General features: G+C 40.7%; 1 protein-coding gene across 1 annotated transcript in view; it reads left to right on the forward strand.

Moving 5' to 3' along the window:
• FAM120C (family with sequence similarity 120 member C) overlaps nucleotides 1-13,067 on the forward strand; it is a 114,715-nt gene extending 101,648 nt beyond the window's left edge. Inside the window, exons 11-16 of the mRNA XM_081793279.1 lie at nucleotides 4,290-4,404; nucleotides 6,238-6,447; nucleotides 7,604-7,805; nucleotides 9,927-10,065; nucleotides 10,271-10,328; nucleotides 11,991-13,067. Of these exons, the coding sequence (XP_081649405.1) occupies nucleotides 4,290-4,404; nucleotides 6,238-6,447; nucleotides 7,604-7,805; nucleotides 9,927-10,065; nucleotides 10,271-10,328; nucleotides 11,991-12,245 (979 nt within the window). The 3' untranslated portion in view covers nucleotides 12,246-13,067. The remainder of the gene's footprint in view (nucleotides 1-4,289; nucleotides 4,405-6,237; nucleotides 6,448-7,603; nucleotides 7,806-9,926; nucleotides 10,066-10,270; nucleotides 10,329-11,990) is intronic.
• The last annotated feature ends 7,715 nt before the right edge of the window (nucleotides 13,068-20,782 follow it).

Raw genomic sequence — 20,782 nt, forward strand, 5'->3', positions numbered from 1 at the left:
AATTTAATATATGATATGGGGGCTTCACCAAATAGTAAAGGAAGAATTCGACCATAATTGTCTCAGTTACAATGGTAACCAAGAGTGCTACTATGACAGGCACTAGGTTAGGTGGTTTTACATGCATTTTCTCTTTTACCTATTATAACCTTTTGAGATGTAGGTAAAATTAGCCCCATTTTAGAGTTGAGGGAGGGAACTAAAGCCCCTAGACACTAAAGTGTTTGCCCAGAGTCACACAGAAAAATAGTAGAGGGGCACCTGGGTGGCTCAGTCTGTTGAGTGTCCAACTCTTGGTTTCAGCTCAGGTCATGATCTCATGGTTCACGAGATCGAGCCTCACATCGGGCTCTACACTGGCCGTGGGAAGTCTACTTGGAATTCTCTATCTCCCTCTCTTTGCCCCTTCCCCATTCATTCTCTCTCTCTCTCTTTCTCTCAATAAATACGTAAACGTTAAAAAAAAAAAAAAAAAGAAAAGAAGTAGTAGGACCTAGATTGGAACACAGTATGTCAGGCTCCCAAGTCTGTATTCTTTGCTACCATGTTCTATGTATATAAAGTTTATGTCAGGGTGTGTAGAATACAAGAGGCATTTAGTAAATGTTGTTCCTATGAGTAACTTATAGTTTGCTGCATATACTGTAATATATACACATATATATGTATATATATATATACACACTATATATATGTGTATATATATGTATATATATATAATGCTTGTGTATAGTATATATAGTAATGTAAATACTACTAATAGTAATAAAGCTGTCTTGTAATTGAGATTGAGGAACTTCCATGGGAAATTAGTACTCCTGTGGTTGTACAAAATTAATCCCCAATGGAATCATATAATTTAAAAAATAACACATGATGAGCATTACTAAATATTGGTTGATTTAATAATTACTATTTCCTGCTATCTCATTAATGAGCCTCTGACTCTTTGGACACTGTCCTCTCTTTCATGTAATTCATTCGAGGCTGGTTGAATAGCAGTGTTGGCCGAAAGATGGAGCTAGCATTTCCTTTGGAATATCCTGCCATAGCCTCATTTGTTCAGCAAACATTTTTTGAGCATCCATTCTGCCATGCACCACACTAAGGTTAGAGAAACATGAAAAATTGCAAGTTAACATTAATGAGTATAATCCAAACCAACCAAAAATCTCACATCCCTAGGAAATTAAATGTTCTCCCCTCTGTGAGGCCTTCTCTGAGTCTCCCAGGTGAATTTAGTCACTGTTTCCTTAGAGCACCCAAAACAACCTGTTCAACTTGTAAAGTCACATCCTTCTCATTTTATTAGTCTTTCAGTGATCCTGCCTGTCTCCCACACTTGACTCCTTTAGGAGCTCCTTTAAGTCAGTTTTTCTTTCTAGTAATCAGGATGTGACTGGTACAATTCAGCTTTGGAGGATTTTTGTTGAGTTTTTTTCTTGGTTTGGGGGATTTTTTCCATGACCTGGTTGATGCATTCAGTCAGTCCCCTAATAAATATTTACTGATATGTACTCTAGGCCATGTACTATGCTAGATAGTTTATAATAAATATTAATAAGAAACAAGACAATAGATGAGGCCAAACAAGGTCCTAGATCTCATTGGAACTCACATGAGTTCTTGAATATGTTTTCAGTCAAGCATTTGAACCTTATTTATTGTATTTTTCAAATCTTCTGTGATTTTAAATGTATCTAAGGCACATTTTACATGTCATAGCTTAATGGTAGTATGCTAAATTCTTCTACTATAATTGCATTTCAGTTCATTTTTGTCTACTTTTGCTTCATATTTTGCCAACAAAATAAGATGGAAAGATTAAAAATAAAAGAATGGGCAAAGGTAAATCAATCAAGGAAGTATAAATCACAAGAAAGAAGCATTATTAATAAATAATATAGTCCCCAAGGCAAAAAAACATTGAGGGTAAAGGAAAATATTTTATATTGATAGAAGATATAAACTCTGAATTGTGCACTATATAATACAGCATCAAAAAGTATAAAATAGATTATAAAGTATGAATAAATTTTCCACATGGAGAATGTGTGGGCAGGGAGGAGGGTATAAACTGTTCTTTCTGTGTGGCCCAGAAAGATACCTCCTAGAAAGGTCAGTCATTTAGAACTTTGTTTGTTTGTTTGTTTTAAGTGGTTTTTTTTTTGTTTTTGGGTTTTTTTTTTGAGGGAGAGAGTGCACACGCACACAAGAGGCGAATGGGGGGGTGGTCGGTGCAGGACAGATGATCTGAAGCGGGCTCTGCCCACAGACAGCAGAGAGCCCAATGTGGGGCTTGAACTCATGAACCTGAGATCACGACCTGAGCCACCCAGGCGCCCCTAGAACTTAGTTTGTAAAGAAGCAACAGGGCTTGTTGGCATGTTCTGCAGGCCCAGAAACATCCTGGAGTTGAGAGAAATGACAGCTGGGCTTGAAGAAAGAGTAATGGCAGTAGGGCTGCCTGTGCTGTTGTGATCTTTCCAGGTGAGGAAACAGCAGATTAGAGATTCAAAGCCAGGTTCTTTCCAGGGCATCATACAGCCTCCTGGTAGTAGCAACTGGATCACAGTCCCCACAGATTCATTCCACGTGCCACTCAGAAAAGACCATCCCTTGCTTTAAGGGCCAGCTTTCTGAAGTCTCACACAGCTCCAATAATTATGAATGATCATTGTCTTGTGGGTCTTTCAGGGAGCTAAGGACATAGACTTTGTACTGATGTATTTTTTTCATCTTTCTTCCTCTTTCTGCATCTTGGTGCCTAGAATGGTAAGACATATTCAGTTCATGAAATTCAACTCAAATACTCATCAATGAGTACTTATTTATTTTAATTAATGGATTTCTTATCTTGAGGAATGGCCCTATCATCTAGCCATCTGCTCAAGTCAGAATTCTAGGAATCTTAGACTCTTTCTTTTTCTTTACCCCCTTCCCATAACATGCATGACCAAATCCTATGGATATATCTACTCAGTAGCTCTTGTCTTTGTCCCCTGGCCCTCTCCAACCCCTGAGCCAGTGCCTTTGTTCATACCTCTTCAGCCACAGATTGCTGCAGTTGCCTCCCAACTGGCATACATGCCTCTTCTCTCTTACCCTATGAGCCAGTCAATATCACTGTCTTGCTGATAATCCCTAAGTATCTTCTTATATTTTCAGAATGAAAGTCCAAATTCCTTAATACTGTTTTTGAGACACTTCATAATCTGACCTTTTTTTTTTAGTTTTATTGAGAAAAATTGATATAAAATTGGTATAAGTTTAAGGCATACAGCGTGATGGTTTCATTTACATGTATTGTGAAATGATTGCCACAATGTTTAGTTAACATCCATCATTTCATACAGGTATAAAGAAAAAGAAAAACTTTCTCCTTATGATGAGAATGCTTAGAATCTACTCTCTTAACTTTTCTATAGACCACATAGCAGTGCTAATTACAGTCATGTACATTATCTCCAGTACTCATTTATCTTATAACTGGAAGTTTATACCTTTTGACTACCTTCCTCCAATTCCCCCTCCCCTTCTGCCACCTCTGATAACTACAACTCTGATCTCTTTTTCTATGAGTTCTTTTTTTTAAGATTCTACTTATCAGTGAGATCACGCAGTATTTGTCTTTCTCTGTCTGACTTATTTCACTTAGCATGATGTCTTCACGTCCCTCCATATTACTGCAAATGATAGGACTTCCTCATTTTTTATGGTTGAATAATATTCGTTGTATTTGTATATATACCACAACTGCTTTATCCATTCATCCATCAGTGGACACTTAGGTAGTTTCCATGTTTTAACTATTGTAAATGCTGCTGTAGTGAACATGGGGGTGCAGATATCTTTTTGAGTTATGGAACCTACTATATTATACTGAACTCCACACCTCTATGCCTTCACATATACTGTTCCCTCAACTAGAACATCCTTCCCCACTTTTTTTTTTTTTTTTTACTAATTTCTACAGGCCCTTTGAAACCCAGCTCCTGCTATTTTTTCAGGATACCCTCCCTCACTCCTTTAGCCTAGCCCTCTCCTGTGCTCTTGTAGCACCCTGTACATTCTTCTATCTTGGTACTTATCACACTCTCCTGTCATTGTTGAGGCACATGCCTGTCTCCTCTACCACCTAGACCACAATAAACAAAGGCGAAGATGCTTTAACTTTATTCTACTGAAATTGTCAAAACCTGGCCCGTGATAGGTTCTTAGCTTAATAAGTGTTTGTGAAAGGAATAAATGAGCTTTTTTACCTTAATAATTATGCTTTTATTTTCTAGATACATGGTTCAGTGGCCTGGTGGCCGAATCCTGCATCGCCATGAGCTAGACACTTTCCTTGCACAGGCAGTATCTACCCAGCTTTATGAGCCAGATCAACTTCAAGAACTCAAGGTGATTTGTTTTACCCTAACTTAAAATCTTTCTTTTATGAGCTCAATGCTTTCCTTTTGGTCTTTTTTTCCCCTGGTGCTGAGGAGAAGAGTAAGTTCTACAGACAAATGTTTGATTTACTTTAGCCAATCATGTATGTTTATTAATAAAACCAAGAGGTACCTGCACCACTGCTCCCATACTGATAGGTGAGAATGGACAGAAAAGATGGATATTATACATTACAAATAAGTTGTGGCCACAAACTATGGTAAGGTTTCTGACTCTTGCAAGATACACTACAGGGGATTCTTCCTTGTGTCCTGAGTTTGTCTGAGTAAATGCCTGCCTTTTTAGTAATACTTATTGGATGTTAGAGAGAAATCTAGAAGAACATAAGGAAGAAAGCAAATCCACCATCTAACTGAACGCAGAACATAGTAGTTTAAATTTTTTTCAAGTTTACTTATTTTTGAGACAGAGACAGAGCTTGAGCAGGGGAGGGGCAGAGAGAGAGGGAGACACAGATTCCGAAGCAGGCTCCAGGCTCTGAGCTATCAGCACAGAGCCCAACACGGGGCTCGAACCACAAACTTTGAGATCATGACCTGAGCCGAAATCGGACGTTTATCCAACTGGGGCCACCCAGGGGCCCCAGAACACAGTAGTTTAAAAGGTAGGCTCTGAAGCCAGTCTGCCTTGGGTTTGAATCTCGGCTTCATTGCATCCTAGCTGTGTGATCTGAGGCAGGTTGCTTAACCTCTCTTGCTTCAGTTTCCTTACTTGTAGGGATATTAAATAAAGTAAATAATCCATGCAAAACACCTAGAACAGTGTCTTGCATATCTTAAGTACACAGAATCCAATAATACTAGCTATTAATGCAGAACACCCCTCTCCTGACTTCAGTGGCCATGGTTTTTTGAGGCCCTAGGATAAACATGGAAAAGATCTAGCCCAATAAGGCTAACAGAATCTTCCTTTAAGTGAGGTTAACTAAGGGAAAGACAAAAACAGTCTAAGAAAAACAGTGTTGGTTCCTCTTTACAGTAAGTATAATATTGCTTGGCCCTAGGGCAGTTACTGTCTCCAGATCACATGTAGGAGGGAACTTGCAAGTACTTCTCCTTTTCCTGTTGAAGCCATCTACCATGCCAACTTGAGATAATAAATATAAACATTTTCTACACAGTTGAGGTATTGTGTATGTGATTACATATTGTGTTTTTAAACTTAGCATAGCACATATTTTCTATGTCTTAAAAAAGTTTAAGAAATTTATTATATGCATGTATCAGCTAATTATTATAATGTTAGCCATTTGGTTTCCAGTTTTCCCCTATTAGATGTAACATTACAATTAAAATCTTTACGCATAGAGTTTTATTTATAGCTCTACTTCCTTAGAATAGATTCATGAAAGTAGGATTACTGAGTCAAGAAATGTTAACATTTTTCAGGGTTATTCACATACTGCTTAATTGTAATGTACATTTCTCATCAGCTTTATATGAATGTGCCCATTTATTTCATCCTTATCAGCACTGGGTGTTCTTTTTCTCTTTGGATTTTTAAACTTTTTCTAACTTGACAGGTAAAAACAAAATGGTTGGTGCCTTTTTGAAGTTTTAAAGCTGATGTCTTTTTTTTGTAATGAGTATCTTTCAAACTATAATGAGTATCTTTCAAACTGTGTCAGGGAGTGACATGGATAGAAGCTGCTTGTGCACTCAAATGTCTATATTAAGAGGCAACACGCTCAAGTTTAATTTGAATAATCAGAATAACAGGAACAAGAGTAGATGTAACCAGTGACAGTTTTTAATAGTAGTTTTTCCTCTGTGGTGGTTTCAGATTGAGAAACTGGATGCCCGAGGGATCCAGCTTGCTGCCCTCTTCATGAGTGGGGTCGACACAGCTCTGTTTGCCAATGATGCCTGTGGCCAGCCAGTCCCGTGGGAGCACTGCTGCCCCTGGATTTACTTTGATGGCAAGCTGTTCCAGAGCAAGTTGATTAAAGCAGGCCGAGAGCGAGTATCCCTGGTTGAGCTCTGTGATGGCCAGGTACCTTTATGTCGGGCAGCTGCTAAGGGCCATCTCTGATCCACTGTGGGGATGAATGGGCAGAGGGTGGAAAGGAACAGAGACATTGGAGAGGGAGGTAGCAGAAGTAGGGGAATGTGTGACATTAACCTAACTGGGTCAAGGATAATCCCAAAGGCCCAGAGTCTGATATGTCCATGTTATAAAACCATACGTTGGAAAGTGTTTTTTATGAACACCAAATTTTCCTATTGTTTTCTTATCTGAGTATTTCCTTCCCATGGAATAGGGCTTTCCTGCAATTCTTAGGATTTCATTTCCCTTATTTGCAAAAACTATAAGTCACTTCTGCAAATGGTGATAACCTTTGTAAAGGAAATATGTTTGGAACTAGAAGAGAATAGTAAAGTAGATGACAGAGTAGAAGCAGGAGATTCTTTACAATGAAACCTCAGGAAAGACAGGGAAAGGAACCCTTACTTCTTTATCCACTTGGGGGGAATGAGCTGAGGGACTAGAGCAGGGGGTGGCAAAATACATCAAAACTGAAAACCTTGAAATTTTTATTCCAATAAGGTTTTATTGGAACACAGCCACATCCATTCATTTACATATTGCCTGTGACTGCTTTCCCACCACAACAGCAGAGTTGTATAGTTGTGACAGAGACCATATGGCCTACAAATCCTATCTGGCCCTTTTCAGAACAGGTTTGCTGATCTCTGGACTAGAGGCATGGGCTTCTCCTGGACAGAGGTCATGGTCTCTGATCTTGGGTATGGGAGAGAAGGTTAAAAAACTTTGTGCATGTCAGGTTTTATTCTTTCACCTAACTCTGTTCTATCCACCTTAAAAAATAACCTAGCCTATTTCTGGTCGTGTGACAGACCATCAGTAAATACTTATTGTTATATTTGTCTCCCTTGACCTAGTCAATGTGCCTCACAAGGCCTTGGTCAGAGCTAGTGTGGTAGTTTGGTGTCATGCAAAAAGTGGGTCTTTGGTGCCAGACAGGTTTCCCTGAGTATGACTCCTTGAGCCATTTAACTCCATGCCTCAGTTCTCTTAATGGGAATAGATTTGTGAGACTGTCCCTAGAGTGCCCAATACTGTGCCTGAAACAAAGACGTTAAAAAAAATGGCAGCTACTGTTACTAATTCTGTTCTTCATTTGAAGGCTGATCTGGCAACCAAAGTGGAAAAGATGAGACAGAGTATCCTTGAAGGAGTCAACATGAACCATCCACCACCTTCTGCTCTACTTCCGTCACCTACTTTTGTGCCTCCCATGGTGCCCCCTCTCTACCCTGTTTCACTTTATTCCCGAGCCATGGGCTCAATGCCACCTCCCCCTCAAGGAAGGAGCCGGGGATTCACAGGTCAGTACCTATGAGTGATGTATTTGTCATCCTCAATCTATTTCATAATAACCCATCTGGTAGTTAGTACCAGTCACAGAGTCAGCAGTTTCATATATATCAGGCCCAATACTGTGCCTGAAACAAATATACTGATCCTAATAACTCAAACAACCTTGGTGAAACAGGATTTTTTAATAGGGACATTTTGACATGAAGTATCAAGGTTCTGTGATCAGGTGGGAATGTCATTGCTATGGTTCAAGGTATTTGTTGTCCACTGTTCATCATTTTAAAAATAATAAAGCTGGGGGGGGGTTCTTGGGGGGCTCAATCTGTTAAGTGTCTGATTCTTAGCTCAGGTCTTGATCTCAGGGGTCATGAGTTCAACCCCTGTGTTGGGCTCCACCCTGGGCGTGAAACCTACTTAAAAAAAATAAAGCTGGAAGTTTATCTAGGGTCATAAAATTCAGTATGCATATTTAGTTCAAGGCTCTACTTGGATGAGCAGTGTGGATGTTTGCTCTGTTCAGTCAGGTAATGATCAAGTTTTACAAACCAGGGAGCCAGCCATTCAGTCCATTCCTTGAAGCTGACTTTACAGATCTTTGTTCCCATTCTTTGCATGTTGATTTTATTGTGTCTCAGAAGACAGCTTTAATTAAGGCTAAGTTCTCAGGAGATCCTTGCCATTGTCCCAGCTCCCAGTGATGCCTAGTCTCCAGTTACTGGTGGTTCATGAGGAGCCTTCTGCCTCCTCAAAGGCCACAGTAAGATCCCCAAAGGCAAGTCTTTCTAGCCCTCTTAGAACTGGCTAGTACCCTGGTACCTTAGACATCCACTGTTATATGAATGAAGGACTCTTTACTGACAACTGGCTAAATGAGTGGAGGGTTATTAACATTTGCTTTTTTTCCATAAACTAAAATTAAATGTTTACTAGAACTGTGGATTCTATGAAGGCTTCCTTTTATGCCAAATTACAAAGCTCTACTGTGCTTGTGAGCTCATACAGACTGAGTTGGAATTTCCTGTTTTAAAGAGATATGCTATCTTGTCTTGAATTGGTTCTGGTTTTCAACTGTTGCTATTCTTGCTTATTAATTATAGATTACTTTCAGTTTAGTTTCATTATTTTCAGTTCAGTTTGCTGGTTTGGCTGATCCTCCATTGTGTAGTGATACATATTTGAATCAAAAATGGTTTAGGCCCACTTTAATATTAACTAACTGAAATTTGAATAAAAGCTTAAAAAGAAAAAAGTGGTTTTGGTCCAAATGAATAAACAAAAAGCAGAATCCAGACCCATAAACAGAGAAGGAACTTATGGTTGCCTTAGGGGAGGAACGTTGAGGGGATGGGCAAAATGGGTGAAGGAGAGTGGAATGAGTTATGGAATGAGTAAGTCACAGGAATGAAAGGCACGGCATAGGGAATAAGGTCAATGGTATTGTAATAGCATTAAATGGTGACAGATGGTAGCTGTACTGTGGTGAGCACAGCATAACTACAGAGTTGTCGAAGCACTAGGTGGTACACCTGAAACTAATGTAACATGTGTCAACTAAACTTTAATGCAAAGAAAAAAGAAAGGAAAATAGAAGTGGCATTTGGCTTATAATTTTCTAATAACTAGATTTTAGGACATTCATTCTTTCAGCAACTATTGAATAGCTACTATGTGCCAGGCCCTGTAGCAAAAAAATGAATTGTCCATACCCCACTTGCTATGTGTACACAGGGCACCTGGGTGGCTCAACCTTTTAAGCATCCTACTCTTGATTTCGGCTCAGGCCATGATCTCACAGTTCATGAGCTCAAGCCCTGCATTGGACTCTGCGCTGAGAGTGCAGAACCTGCTTGGGATTCTGTCTCTCCCTCTCTCTCTGCCCCTTCCCCATTTGTGCACATACTTGCTCTATAAACAAACAAACAAACATTTAAAAAAATAAAGTGGATGTGTACAGATCTTCAACCCCTGTCCCTAAATTTGTTTCCACCATGAACCTTTGTTGTTATGACAGAGTGTTTATCATAGAGAAATGGAAATAAGCAGAGTAGGTGGGCTGTAGGATCTTTGTTTCCACTTCTTATCCTACCTTGCATTTAGCATTCATTACTTCCTTCTTCCTATCTCTCCAGGTCTCCATCCAATCCCTTCCCAAGGAGGAAAACTGGAGATTGCTGGGATGGTTGTGGGCCAGTGGGCTGGCAGCAGGTCCTCCAGGGGCCGAGGCTCTTTTGGCATGCAAGTGGTCTCGGTTGGTGGGCCAGGAAAAGGGTATGTATTCCAATAGGTTGGTATGAGCTAGTGTTATTCAAGGTGCTATTGGGAAAATACCCACCTATTGAATAAGTCCATTAAGGTAAGAGGCATTGACTAACTTTCCATAAGAGGGTCAAACTTCCTAGAGGAGGTGATTAATTAAGTGAAAATGTGGGCTTTATATATTCCTCAGGATCACTTTTCCCCTCACTTTCTACAGGCATGGAAAAGAACAGACTGGTAGAGGATCCAAAGGACACAAAAAAGGAAATAAACAAGTAAGCACCGTCCTGAGATTATCTACCTTCTGTTTGATACATCTTGTCTTTTCAGCTAACTTGCAAATGATCAGATCAGGCCAGAAAACTGTGAGCTTTCCTAGCTACTCCCAGCATTTGATTTCATTCCCTCGCTCTCTAGCTGTGAGTTAGTGAGTGTTAACTGCCCACACTGTTCCCACAGTGCTGCAGAGTGTTATCTTTCTCCCTGAGTGAAGCCACAGGATAGAAACCAGGTACTGTGTCCTGAACACCTGTACCTAGCATAGTATGTGCTACATGCAGCCAGAAAAGGGGCCAAAGTGAAGTTAACAGTGGAATTGCCAGCTTCTCAGGGTTTTCTGAGGGCTTTCTACCAGAGATGCTTAGAAAATTGGACTTTGGCCTTTGCTAAATATGAGAAGGAAGGAGTTGTTGCCATTTTGCTTATTCCTGATGGCTCAAAATGGTCTTAAACTTTCCTCTAATGTACACCTTGAATTATAACAGTTTCCACTGATGTTCATTAGACATACCCCTCTCCCCAAATATCATGACCTGAGCCTATATCAAGAGTTGGACAGTTAACCACCTGAGCAACCCAGGCACCACAGGATTCTCCATTTTAAACAGAGGAAACTGAGGCTCAGAGGGATGAAACATCTTGCCCAAAATTATCCATCAAGTCAACATCCAAGTTGCCATTCCAGCCTGAGCTGACGATTCCAAAATCCTGCCCTGTCCTGATTGTCCTGATTCTACTACAGTATAACAACTCTAATTGTTAGAGACAAGATTCAGACTTAGATCTGGCTGACTCTAATGCATATGCTCTTAACCGTTTCTACCAGAGCTTTCTTCATGTAAGTGTAAGCTGTAAGGGAAGCCATGATATCAGAAGTTTGCTTGGGGACATGGAATCAAAACAATAATATTAGCTAGCATTTATTGAGTTCTTACAGTGTGCCAGGCACATCACATTCTAAGTGCTTTACATGGAGTGTCTCATTGAATCCTTATAGGAATGTAAAAAATAGGTACTGTTATTATTTTTTTTACACATGAAGAAACTAAAGGAAAAGAAGGGATTGTGGATGATCGTAAGTTTCTCATTGCTAAGATTACTGGGGATACTGTTATCTACTCCAGAGGTAGCCTGTCCAAGGAAGTTCTCATGTTGACTTTGTTTTTAGCTAAAGCATCATCCCTGGACAGTGGTGCTGTCCATCTCACGAACCGTGAGATTATGACCTGAGTCCAAATCAAGGGTTGGACACTTAACCGACTGAGCCACCCAGGTGCCCCCTACTACATTCTATCTGAGTGTCCTTGAGCAATGTACTTTAATCTTTCTGAGCCTCAGCTCCCTCATCTGTAAATGATGCATAATATCTACCATTTAGGGTTCTGACCAGTATTAGAAAAATACATTGTAAAGCTTTATAAATGATACCTATGTCATTATGTTGTCGTCTCAGCCATTGAGTTTCAGTCAAATCCATCTGTGGTCACCCTAAGTTCTCAGGACAGTTATCAGAGCACACTTTACTAGGTGTTTACAGGCTTTGGGCTTTCTGATGTTTTTGAAGAACTGAAGCAGCTTCTGCAAGCTAGCTTATGAACATGCTTGGGAACTGTCAGTCTGGGATTACCATTTCAACTGAATATATCTGTGTTTGACAGAGCACTTCAGATGGAGTTTCTAAATCCCTAGAGCCTCATCAGGGTCGGTCCCACTCACAGGTAAATGGAAACAATGGCACATTGATCAAGGAAGAGAAGAGTGATCATCATCTTCCAGCTCCATCACAGTGTGCCTTATCCAGAGACAGCAACGTGTGTACTAATGGTAACCGCTACTTCCCCGTGAAGAATGGGGAGAAGAGCCGCTTAGGAGAGCAAAAGCTAGGAACTGTGGCACAACAGAAGGAGGAATAATGAGCAGAAGATGACTTCAGCAGGTCAGGAAGAGAGGAAAACCTTTACCTTTCTGATTGTAGGCCCAAATTAGAGGAAGACATAAATGCTTACCCTAGGTTTATCCAAGATTTTGTTGGGACATCCTATTGTATTCATCTTTTCCCTTTCCCTGTCTTTTTCTGACCTCCAGACTTCGTGGTCTGCTTCTGGGGAAGCTCTGGTAAAAGATGACTGGCAACAGGACTAGGTCCTATTCTCAAGTAGAATATGTAATGCCAGTATTCTCTTTGCCTCCCCTGGGAGTGTAGTAAGGCAGCGTCTGTCAGAAATCTGGTGTCATCATGTAAGGCCCTATAGAAAAGCTCCAGCTTTGGTTTTCTGTGTCTTCATCATGTTACTCTTTACAAAACTTGTGGGATGGCAGGGACTGCTGTCTGTGGCTTCCTACCTTGCTTTTTTCTCTATGAATTCGTGAGACCTTGGTATATAATCAGTATCTGCCTTCCTCTCGTTCTTTCCCCCCATTCACCTAACCCAGGATTTTATACAACCGCCTCTAACTCTGGCCTGGCAATCAGATAGGTAAATGTTTTCAGGGAAGTGAAATAGTATTGGTTATTTTATTTTATTTTATTTTATTTTTTATTTTATACACTTTTAAAAAAACAAACAAAAACTACCAATGGCCTTTGTACTGGGGGATTCAAGTGAGTCAGAAAAGTACGGGCAGATTTTTCCTGCCTCTGAACTAATGCATTGTTTGTAAAATAGAAGATGTGGTGCAGTTCACCCACTCCCTGCTGCCCACACCCTGAAAGGGTGGGAATCAATGCAATGAAACTGAGTACGAAAAGGAACTCAAAAGATGGTGTGTGCGTGTGTGTGTGTGTGTGTGTGTGTTTGGGTATGGGCATGTGGGTGTATGTATATATGAATGTGTGTATCTATATGCATACACATACCCTTTATATAAAGAGACAGATCTATTTATCTATACATATTTTATATATATAAATATATGTGTGTGTGTGTATGTGTGTGCGTGCACACGTACCTACATACATGGTGATGTCCCAGAGGATTTGCTGAATTTCCCAGAAATGCTTCCACTGCTATGGAGTGGTGGGTTTCAAAAGACCACACTTTAAAATCCTTACTGAGTCACAGCCCATCAGTTATGAGAAGATGGGCTTCTCTAAAGCAGACAAAAAAGTACTTTCCAGAGATTGCCTGTTCAGAACAACAAACAGTTGGGTTGTCACAAGTTTAATCTTGAATGGAGTCCTCACATCCCATATAGTGAACAAGAAGGTTGGAATGGGGTGGGGAATATTTGGGCATTTCCTTCTGCTAGAGCAGCCTAGTTCAGAGAGAGAAGGGGGATGGGAGGTGATTACCAGGGCTTGCAGTTAATTTGGAGGAAATCTCATCTGGAGCTTCTGGGTCAAACCGACCTCAGGCTAGAATTGATTGCCATGAATCCCTGAAGGAGAGAGAACTAGCATTGGAAAGATGGGGTAGGGAAATGTAAGGAAATCGACAATTTGGTTTTATATGCCTAGATTGTTTTATTTGTTCATTGACATTTTGACTACTGGATCTTTTCATTTGCTTTGCAAAGAAGACTTCAGATGACTCTGGCCCAGGCCTTTGGGGGTACTCTGTAAAGTTTCCCAGCCCCTGATGAGGCCAGAATCTGCCCAGGACAAAAAAAGCTGTTCTTCCCTGCCAGAGATACTCTTGAGACAACCTTGCATTTCCAGTTTCCCTCCTCAGCAGCTTAAGTATGAGGGATGGGAACATGGCTTACAACAGATTAGCATTGTGTCTTCATTCAGGACTTGAAGCTTTCAGCCTCACACATCTCCTTTTGGGCTTTGTGATACTCTTGCCCAAGAAGTACCATGTCTACAGGAATTCAACTGACTAGACTTCTAGCAGGATTTCTCTCTCTTTTTGAAAAACCCATGCACCTTAACCCACAGTAAGTCCTTGGTGATTATTTTCCAGACAACCAAAAGTCTGTTTGCTTACTGCCCACTTACAATGAGCGCATCATGAGAGATTGAAAACAGTCTCAGACTGTTTAATCCTAGTCTAGCCCAGTTTAAGAGAACCCACAACTTGTAGGGGGAGAGAGCCCTTAGAATGTCTCTCCCTCTGCCCAGACACTTCTTACATAAACCAAAGCAAGATGACAAAAGTGAACACCTAGCAAGATATAACCAGAAACAAAGTGTACAAAAGCCTCCTCTTTGGAATTTGCTCCTTTAATTTGGTCCCCCCCTCTTCTCTTGGGCCTGCTCAGACTTTCACAAAAATCTTGAAGGTTAGGATTTCTATGTCCAGCAAGAGAGGGATTCGGTACTGAACTTAGACAGCTTGGAAATTTCTTTCCGGAGCCACCGAGGGAGGGATCCTTTGAAGCTCTAAAAATAACCAGAATTGCTGAGCTGAGTTAAATTAAATATATAGACACCATTTTCTAATAGGAAGTACTTGGAGTTATATGGAAAGGTATTTTCTTCAGTTGCCATTTCTATGCATCTTGAATCTATTCGACACAATCAAGTGACAGTATTGTTAACTCTCACAGCCTTAAGAAAATTTATTTTGTAGGCATTCACTGTGAGAAGTAAAATTGCTGCTTTGACAGGGGTGATTCCAGTTTGCCAAAAGGCTTGCTTTTCTCCCTTTCACACCCCTCTGCTTTCTCCTAACCTGGCCAAGGGTGAAATAAGTGGCTCACTTCCAACCTTGATTTTTATTTGGATTCAGCATTTTGGGTTTGGAAGGTCATAATAAAGAACCATAAAGGGCCATATTCCTGTATTTTAATTTATCTACCAAAATCTACAGTTTTGAAGCCAGAAAGACTAAGGTTCATTACTGGAAGATGAACTTTTTCTTACCTGAGGACAAATTGGGGAAGGTGGGTCTGATCTTTGCTGCTAGTACCATTTGAAGAGACTGTCATCCTTTACTTGAGGCTCCATTTCTGACTATGATGTATGTGCCTCTCTTGAACAAAGTCATATAGGAACCCCCAGAAACAACCCCTTGACCTTGTAGGGCCACAAGCAAAAGCAACCCTGGTTGTATATAGCCACTGACTCCCAAGGACTTGGCATCTTGATTTCTGCTGGCCTGTCTTGGGGTCAGCCTAAAACTCCCACCCTTATTCAGTGGCCAGTCTGGCCTGAACCAGGCCTGACAAACTTTTGCTCACTTGCATCATTTTCATTCTGAGCCAGGAGGACTTCAGGTAGACTTTAAAGCCCAAAAATGGCACTTGGTTTGGCCAGTGACATTTGATTTTTGTCTCCATCTTGATTTTCTGGCATCATTGGCCAAGTCACATGAACTTTTTTTGATCACTGAGAAAAACAGCCAGACAAGGCATTAGGGAGGGTGGTTAAGGTGGGGGTGGGGGGGTGGGGGGAGGAATGCTTACGTAGGGTAGGAAGAATGTGGAAGTAACTGTTTGGTTATAGTGATCCAGTCCATTGGAACCTTAGAAGGCTTGTGTGGGCATGTCAGTGCTACCCTTTCAGTCTCTAAGACCCCCACTTCCTTTGAAATGACCATACAAGTAGACCACAGTTTAAAGTAGCTAGTATAATTCTACTAAGGTTTAATCATTGTACTTGTTCACTTCCTGATGCATATTTCCTAAATATGCTTGGGGTTTGGGGGCAGGGGGTAAGTTTTCACTGTTCCATTGTATGTCACTCTCTATTATTCTCCCTCTTGTGACTTTGGCATCTTTAATTTGACTTTCTACTTTCTTTCTCTTGGCTTACTGCAGTAGTTTGCTGGGGCAGGTAGAGCTCAGTGCACTTATTCCCTTATTACTGCTAATTACCCTCAATATTGTCAGAAGTCATTTTGATGTTCTAAGAAGATAACTTCATTTTTTTTTTTTTTACAAAATCATCTTTTCCAAGTTAAAAGCAAAGTAAAATACCCCCTGTGCTAGGGTGCCCATTTCAGCTTTTGACATTGCCCTTGTACTTTTTAGATGCTCTTTTGTCCGTGTTGGTAGTAACTAATGACTAGTGAATTTTCATGTAAATGAGGCAAATTAAATATTTCAGATTTTATTAATCTTTCATAACCCTGCCAAATCTGATGACTTCATTTTAGTTACTTCCCAGAAGACACCTCCCCTCCTTTTATTTTATTCTATTCTCTTCTATTTTTAGAATAACATACTAGGTTAAAGAAACTTTAACTGCAAGGAGTCAATGATTTTTAGTGCTCCCTGATAAATGATGTTATTGACAAAAGTAAATTCTTCCATTGTTTTTTCCTGTGTTAATATCTCTTCTCCTGTGCTCTTGACAGTGTATTTAGTGGATGGATAATATGTATTTCTCTTTCCCATTCCCAGATTCCAAATTCCCTGCCATTTTGGCCCACCTCACCACAAAAGCTCCATAGTTTATTAATGTAAGTTTGAATGGATGCTTCTTAGGGGAACCTGCAGGAGTTTCTGGAAGTGTTTCAGAAAGGAATGAAAATGTCTCAGGAGTTCTTCTGTGATGGAAATTGGTCTGTTGTTCTGTTAATGCTGATGGAAAGAAACTTACAGTGCTTAATAAAAGTCTATTCTTTTAGTAAAAAAACTGTGAAATAATTTTGGGTGTGTGCAGTTTACTTTCTTCCCCCATCTGGATCCCTTTCTGCAAGTGGGGGATATGCTTGTCTCAATTCAGAAGTGTTACACGGAGAGTTAGGAGCCTACATGTAATTAAAGAGAGCAGGCAATGGAGCCAGTATAAGAATCACAAAAGGAAGGGCATATATAGCTTCCAGCTGAACTTCTTTATTTGGATGTTCTAAAGGCACTTTTGACATTTCCCAAACTGAACACATCCTCTCTTCTGAAGCCTGCTCCTCTCCATGAGTGATGCTACCTTCTACTCAATTGTCTAAATCACAAACCAACCTGGGAGTTATCCTAGCCTCATTTCTAAAAGCCAACTCATGACAAGATCTGTTGGTAACACTCAACCATTGTTTTGTTTCTCACATCTATCTGTCTCTCTTTTGTCCCAGTTTCTGTGATTCAGTTCAGGCCTCTTCATGTCTCACCTGAATTGTTATAGCTGCTCCCTGGCCTTACTCCTAACCAGGCAATTTTTAAGCAACATTTTGTGTTTAAGTGTATGTGCCTTTCCCCGGTAAGAGGGCCTATACTTTTTTTTCGGGTTCTTAAAGAAGGCTATGACTCAAGAGACGAAGAACCACCGATTTGATCCACCAGGTGTACAGCTTCCAGAGTAATCTGTCCTAACATGCTGTACCCCCACCTCCATGGTCCCTTCATGATCTTGCCCCTGACCACTTCTCTAGCCTCATTTCCTACCACCCCCAACCCCCTTCAGCAACATTAAAGTGCATCCTGTGCAGCTATTAATATCCATTTCTTCTCATTTGCTTGTACCATTGCCTAGAATGCCTCTCTCCCCTCGTCTCTGGTGCATTCTCAACTTTACCCCCACAAGATTCAGCTCATATCCTTGTGATTCTTTTCCTGATCCCTGACTAGGGATCCCTGTACAGATTCATCACACCCAGTCCCTATATCTGTCTCACCTGAAGACAGACCAAGGGGCACATCTCTGCCCCTTGATTAAACTTGACCATCTCTGTCTTTTTGGCACCAACCACCCAGCATGCACTTAGTAAATGTTTGATGACTAAACCAAGGACAGCTAAAACACCTTTGAAAATATTCCCTGGTATAAAGCAGATTGTAGACTTCCAAGGCAGGATATGTTGATGGCAAAAACACACAAGAAAGTTTGAGTATGAAGGTTCAGCACTGAATGGTATTCATTTAAATGTGTTGTGGGGCTATGAAAAAAAAAACAAACCCTGAGCTCTGAGTCACCTTTGAGCAATAGAGGGATGCTTGGAGCAGAGTCTGAAGCCAGGACTCGAGGGCATTCTTGTTACCTTACTGCTTCCACAGAGTGACACTAGCTGGGCTTGGCCTCCCTCACTGCTCTGTGCCTTGTGTGTACAGATTACAAAAGGAAATAGCTGAGTCTAAAGGTGAGCATTAAAGGCTTACTGAAACTTGTAAACACCTTACCCTTAAATGAAAACTCTATTATTTGTAACATACTTTGTTTCATATTGGATTCATTATGGCTACAGATTCCTTTGATCTTTGGGTGTTGGGACTCAAAAACTAATAGTAAGAAATCTTTACCATTTGGCTTTTAAAAATTTTTTTTAATGTTTATTTTTGAGATAGAGAGAGACAGAGCATGAACGAGGGAGGGTCAGAGAGAGGGAGACACAGAATCCGAAACAGGCTCCAGGCTCTGAGCCGTCAGCACAGAGCCCGACGCGGGGCTCGAACTCACAGACCGTGAGATCATGACCTGAGCCGAAGTCGGACGCTCAACCGACTGAGCCACCCAGGCGCCCCCCCATTTGGCTTTTAAAAGTTACCATTTGGAAAAAAAATAAATAAATAAATAAAATAAATAAATAAAAGTTACCATTTGGGGCGCCTGGGTGGCTCAGTCAGTTGAGCGTCTGACTTCAGCTCAGGTCATGATCTCGCAATTTGTGGGTTAGAGCCCCGCATCAGTCTCTGTGCTGACAGCTCAGAGCCTGGAGCCTGCTTCAGATTCTGTGCCTCCCTCTCTCTCTGCCCCTCCCCCACTCGCATTCTGTCTCTCTCTCTCTCTCTCAAAATAATAAAAAAAAATTTTTAAGTTACCATTTATTGAGGACCTATTGGGTACCAGGTGTACTACTAGGCTCTTGTACATTATTTATAGTCCTCAAGCCAGTCTGCAAAGTACTATCCCCACTTTATATGTGGGCAGATTCAATGGTGTCCAGGTTTGTTCATACACAGCTAATGAGCAATAAAACCAGGGTTCTAAATCTAAGTTTGTTTTGACTAAGTAGATAACTTTGTTTCAGCCTGCCCAGCATTCCTTCTTTCTGGCAGTTAAACCCAGGTCTTCCCTTTGGGGTAGTGCTCCTCCCTGTCTTGGGGTAGAGGTGGGTTGATGGTCACGTGGCTTCCCCTTCCCCAGTGGGAGGGTATATGATCTGAGCAGGGCGAGTTGTGCTTTTTCATGGATTGGAGGGAGAAGTGACAAAATGTATCTTCTAAAATCACAAGTATTAGGAATAATGTGAGCCTAGAATGTTGCCCTCTATTTACATCTTCTACAACTAGTCTTTTGTGTGTGAGAAATATGAGAATTCTGTGGTCATTTATTAGGAACAGATTACAGAAAGTGACCTATGCCTGAGAGAGGTCTGGGCAGTTTGTTTTACACATATGTATACATTCTCATTTCATTATTCGGTCCTTCTACATTAATAATCTCTAACTCTAGAAAAGGGGAGTGTATCAGTCAGGATAAGCTAGGTTTTTCTGCAATAACCCCAAAATCTCAATAACATAACAGAGGTATACTTCTTGCTCATATATTTCCAGCATGTATTGGCAGGGGAACTCTTCATCTATAGCCACTTGGAAACTCAGACTCACAAGTCCCATTACTGGGTCAGGGCTTCCCCTGTGACCATGTGACCAAAATGCATACTGACTCTTAGAGCTTAAGGTGGCACACATCTCTTCTCTCTTTTCAATGCCCAAAGCAAGTCACATGTTTTCACCTACTTTCATAGAAGTGGAAAAGTACAATTCTACTATGTGCTTGGAACAAGGGAGAGGTAAGTTTGGTGAGTTGCAATAAAAGCACCACAGAGACAAATGACCCATTTCTGGGCAGAACTGATTCATCACATTTTGGCTGGTTGCCATTATCTAACTACTTGAGTCATTATACCTAAAATTTGGAATGAACTAGTGAAGCATTCGTTCCCATTCGTGTCCTAGGGATTCTCTGCATGCGGCTGTAGTGAATATAATCTGATGGTAACACAAGCATTTAAGCTTTGCTCCCCTAGCCCACCTTGTGGGAGTGGTTGTGAGGATTAAGTGACATAGCGTATGTAAAGTGCCTGGCATATAATATAGCCTTGATAAATGTTAGCTATCATTGTGGTATCATTGTGGGTTTGCTGGGAGATGGTAATAGATGAAGACTTTATGCTTCCAATTCCTGACTTCCTCATAACACATTCCTTCCTAGCCTGTAATTGGGTGCCAGTCCTTCCCATTTGAATGTGGCTGCTTCCAAAGGTGACCACTGTGCTCCCAGTCACCAAGCCCAGGGTGTTCATACAGGCCTCATCTCATGGAGAACTTCCATAGTAATTGACACTGGAACCGAACCTATTTTCTAAAACTCTCTGGCTTCCCTTAACATCTCTCTCTTTCTTTTGTGACTACTTTGAAAAAAAATCATGTAATATTTGATAAACACAAAAGGCTATATGTAACATACATTATGAGATTAGATAATAAAATGAACACTCAGGAGCCCACTGCCCAACCTAAGGACTATTCCATCTCCCTATCTTCCCCCAAAGGTAACCGGTATCTCAAGTTTTGTTTTCATTCCCTTGTTTTTTCTTTTTTAAGTTTATTTATTTATTTCCAGAGAGAC

The sequence above is a fragment of the Panthera onca genome, chromosome X (assembly GCF_046562875.1).
Source record: "Panthera onca isolate mPanOnc1 chromosome X, mPanOnc1 haplotype 2, whole genome shotgun sequence".
In the NCBI taxonomy this organism is placed as follows: Eukaryota; Metazoa; Chordata; class Mammalia; order Carnivora; family Felidae; genus Panthera; species Panthera onca.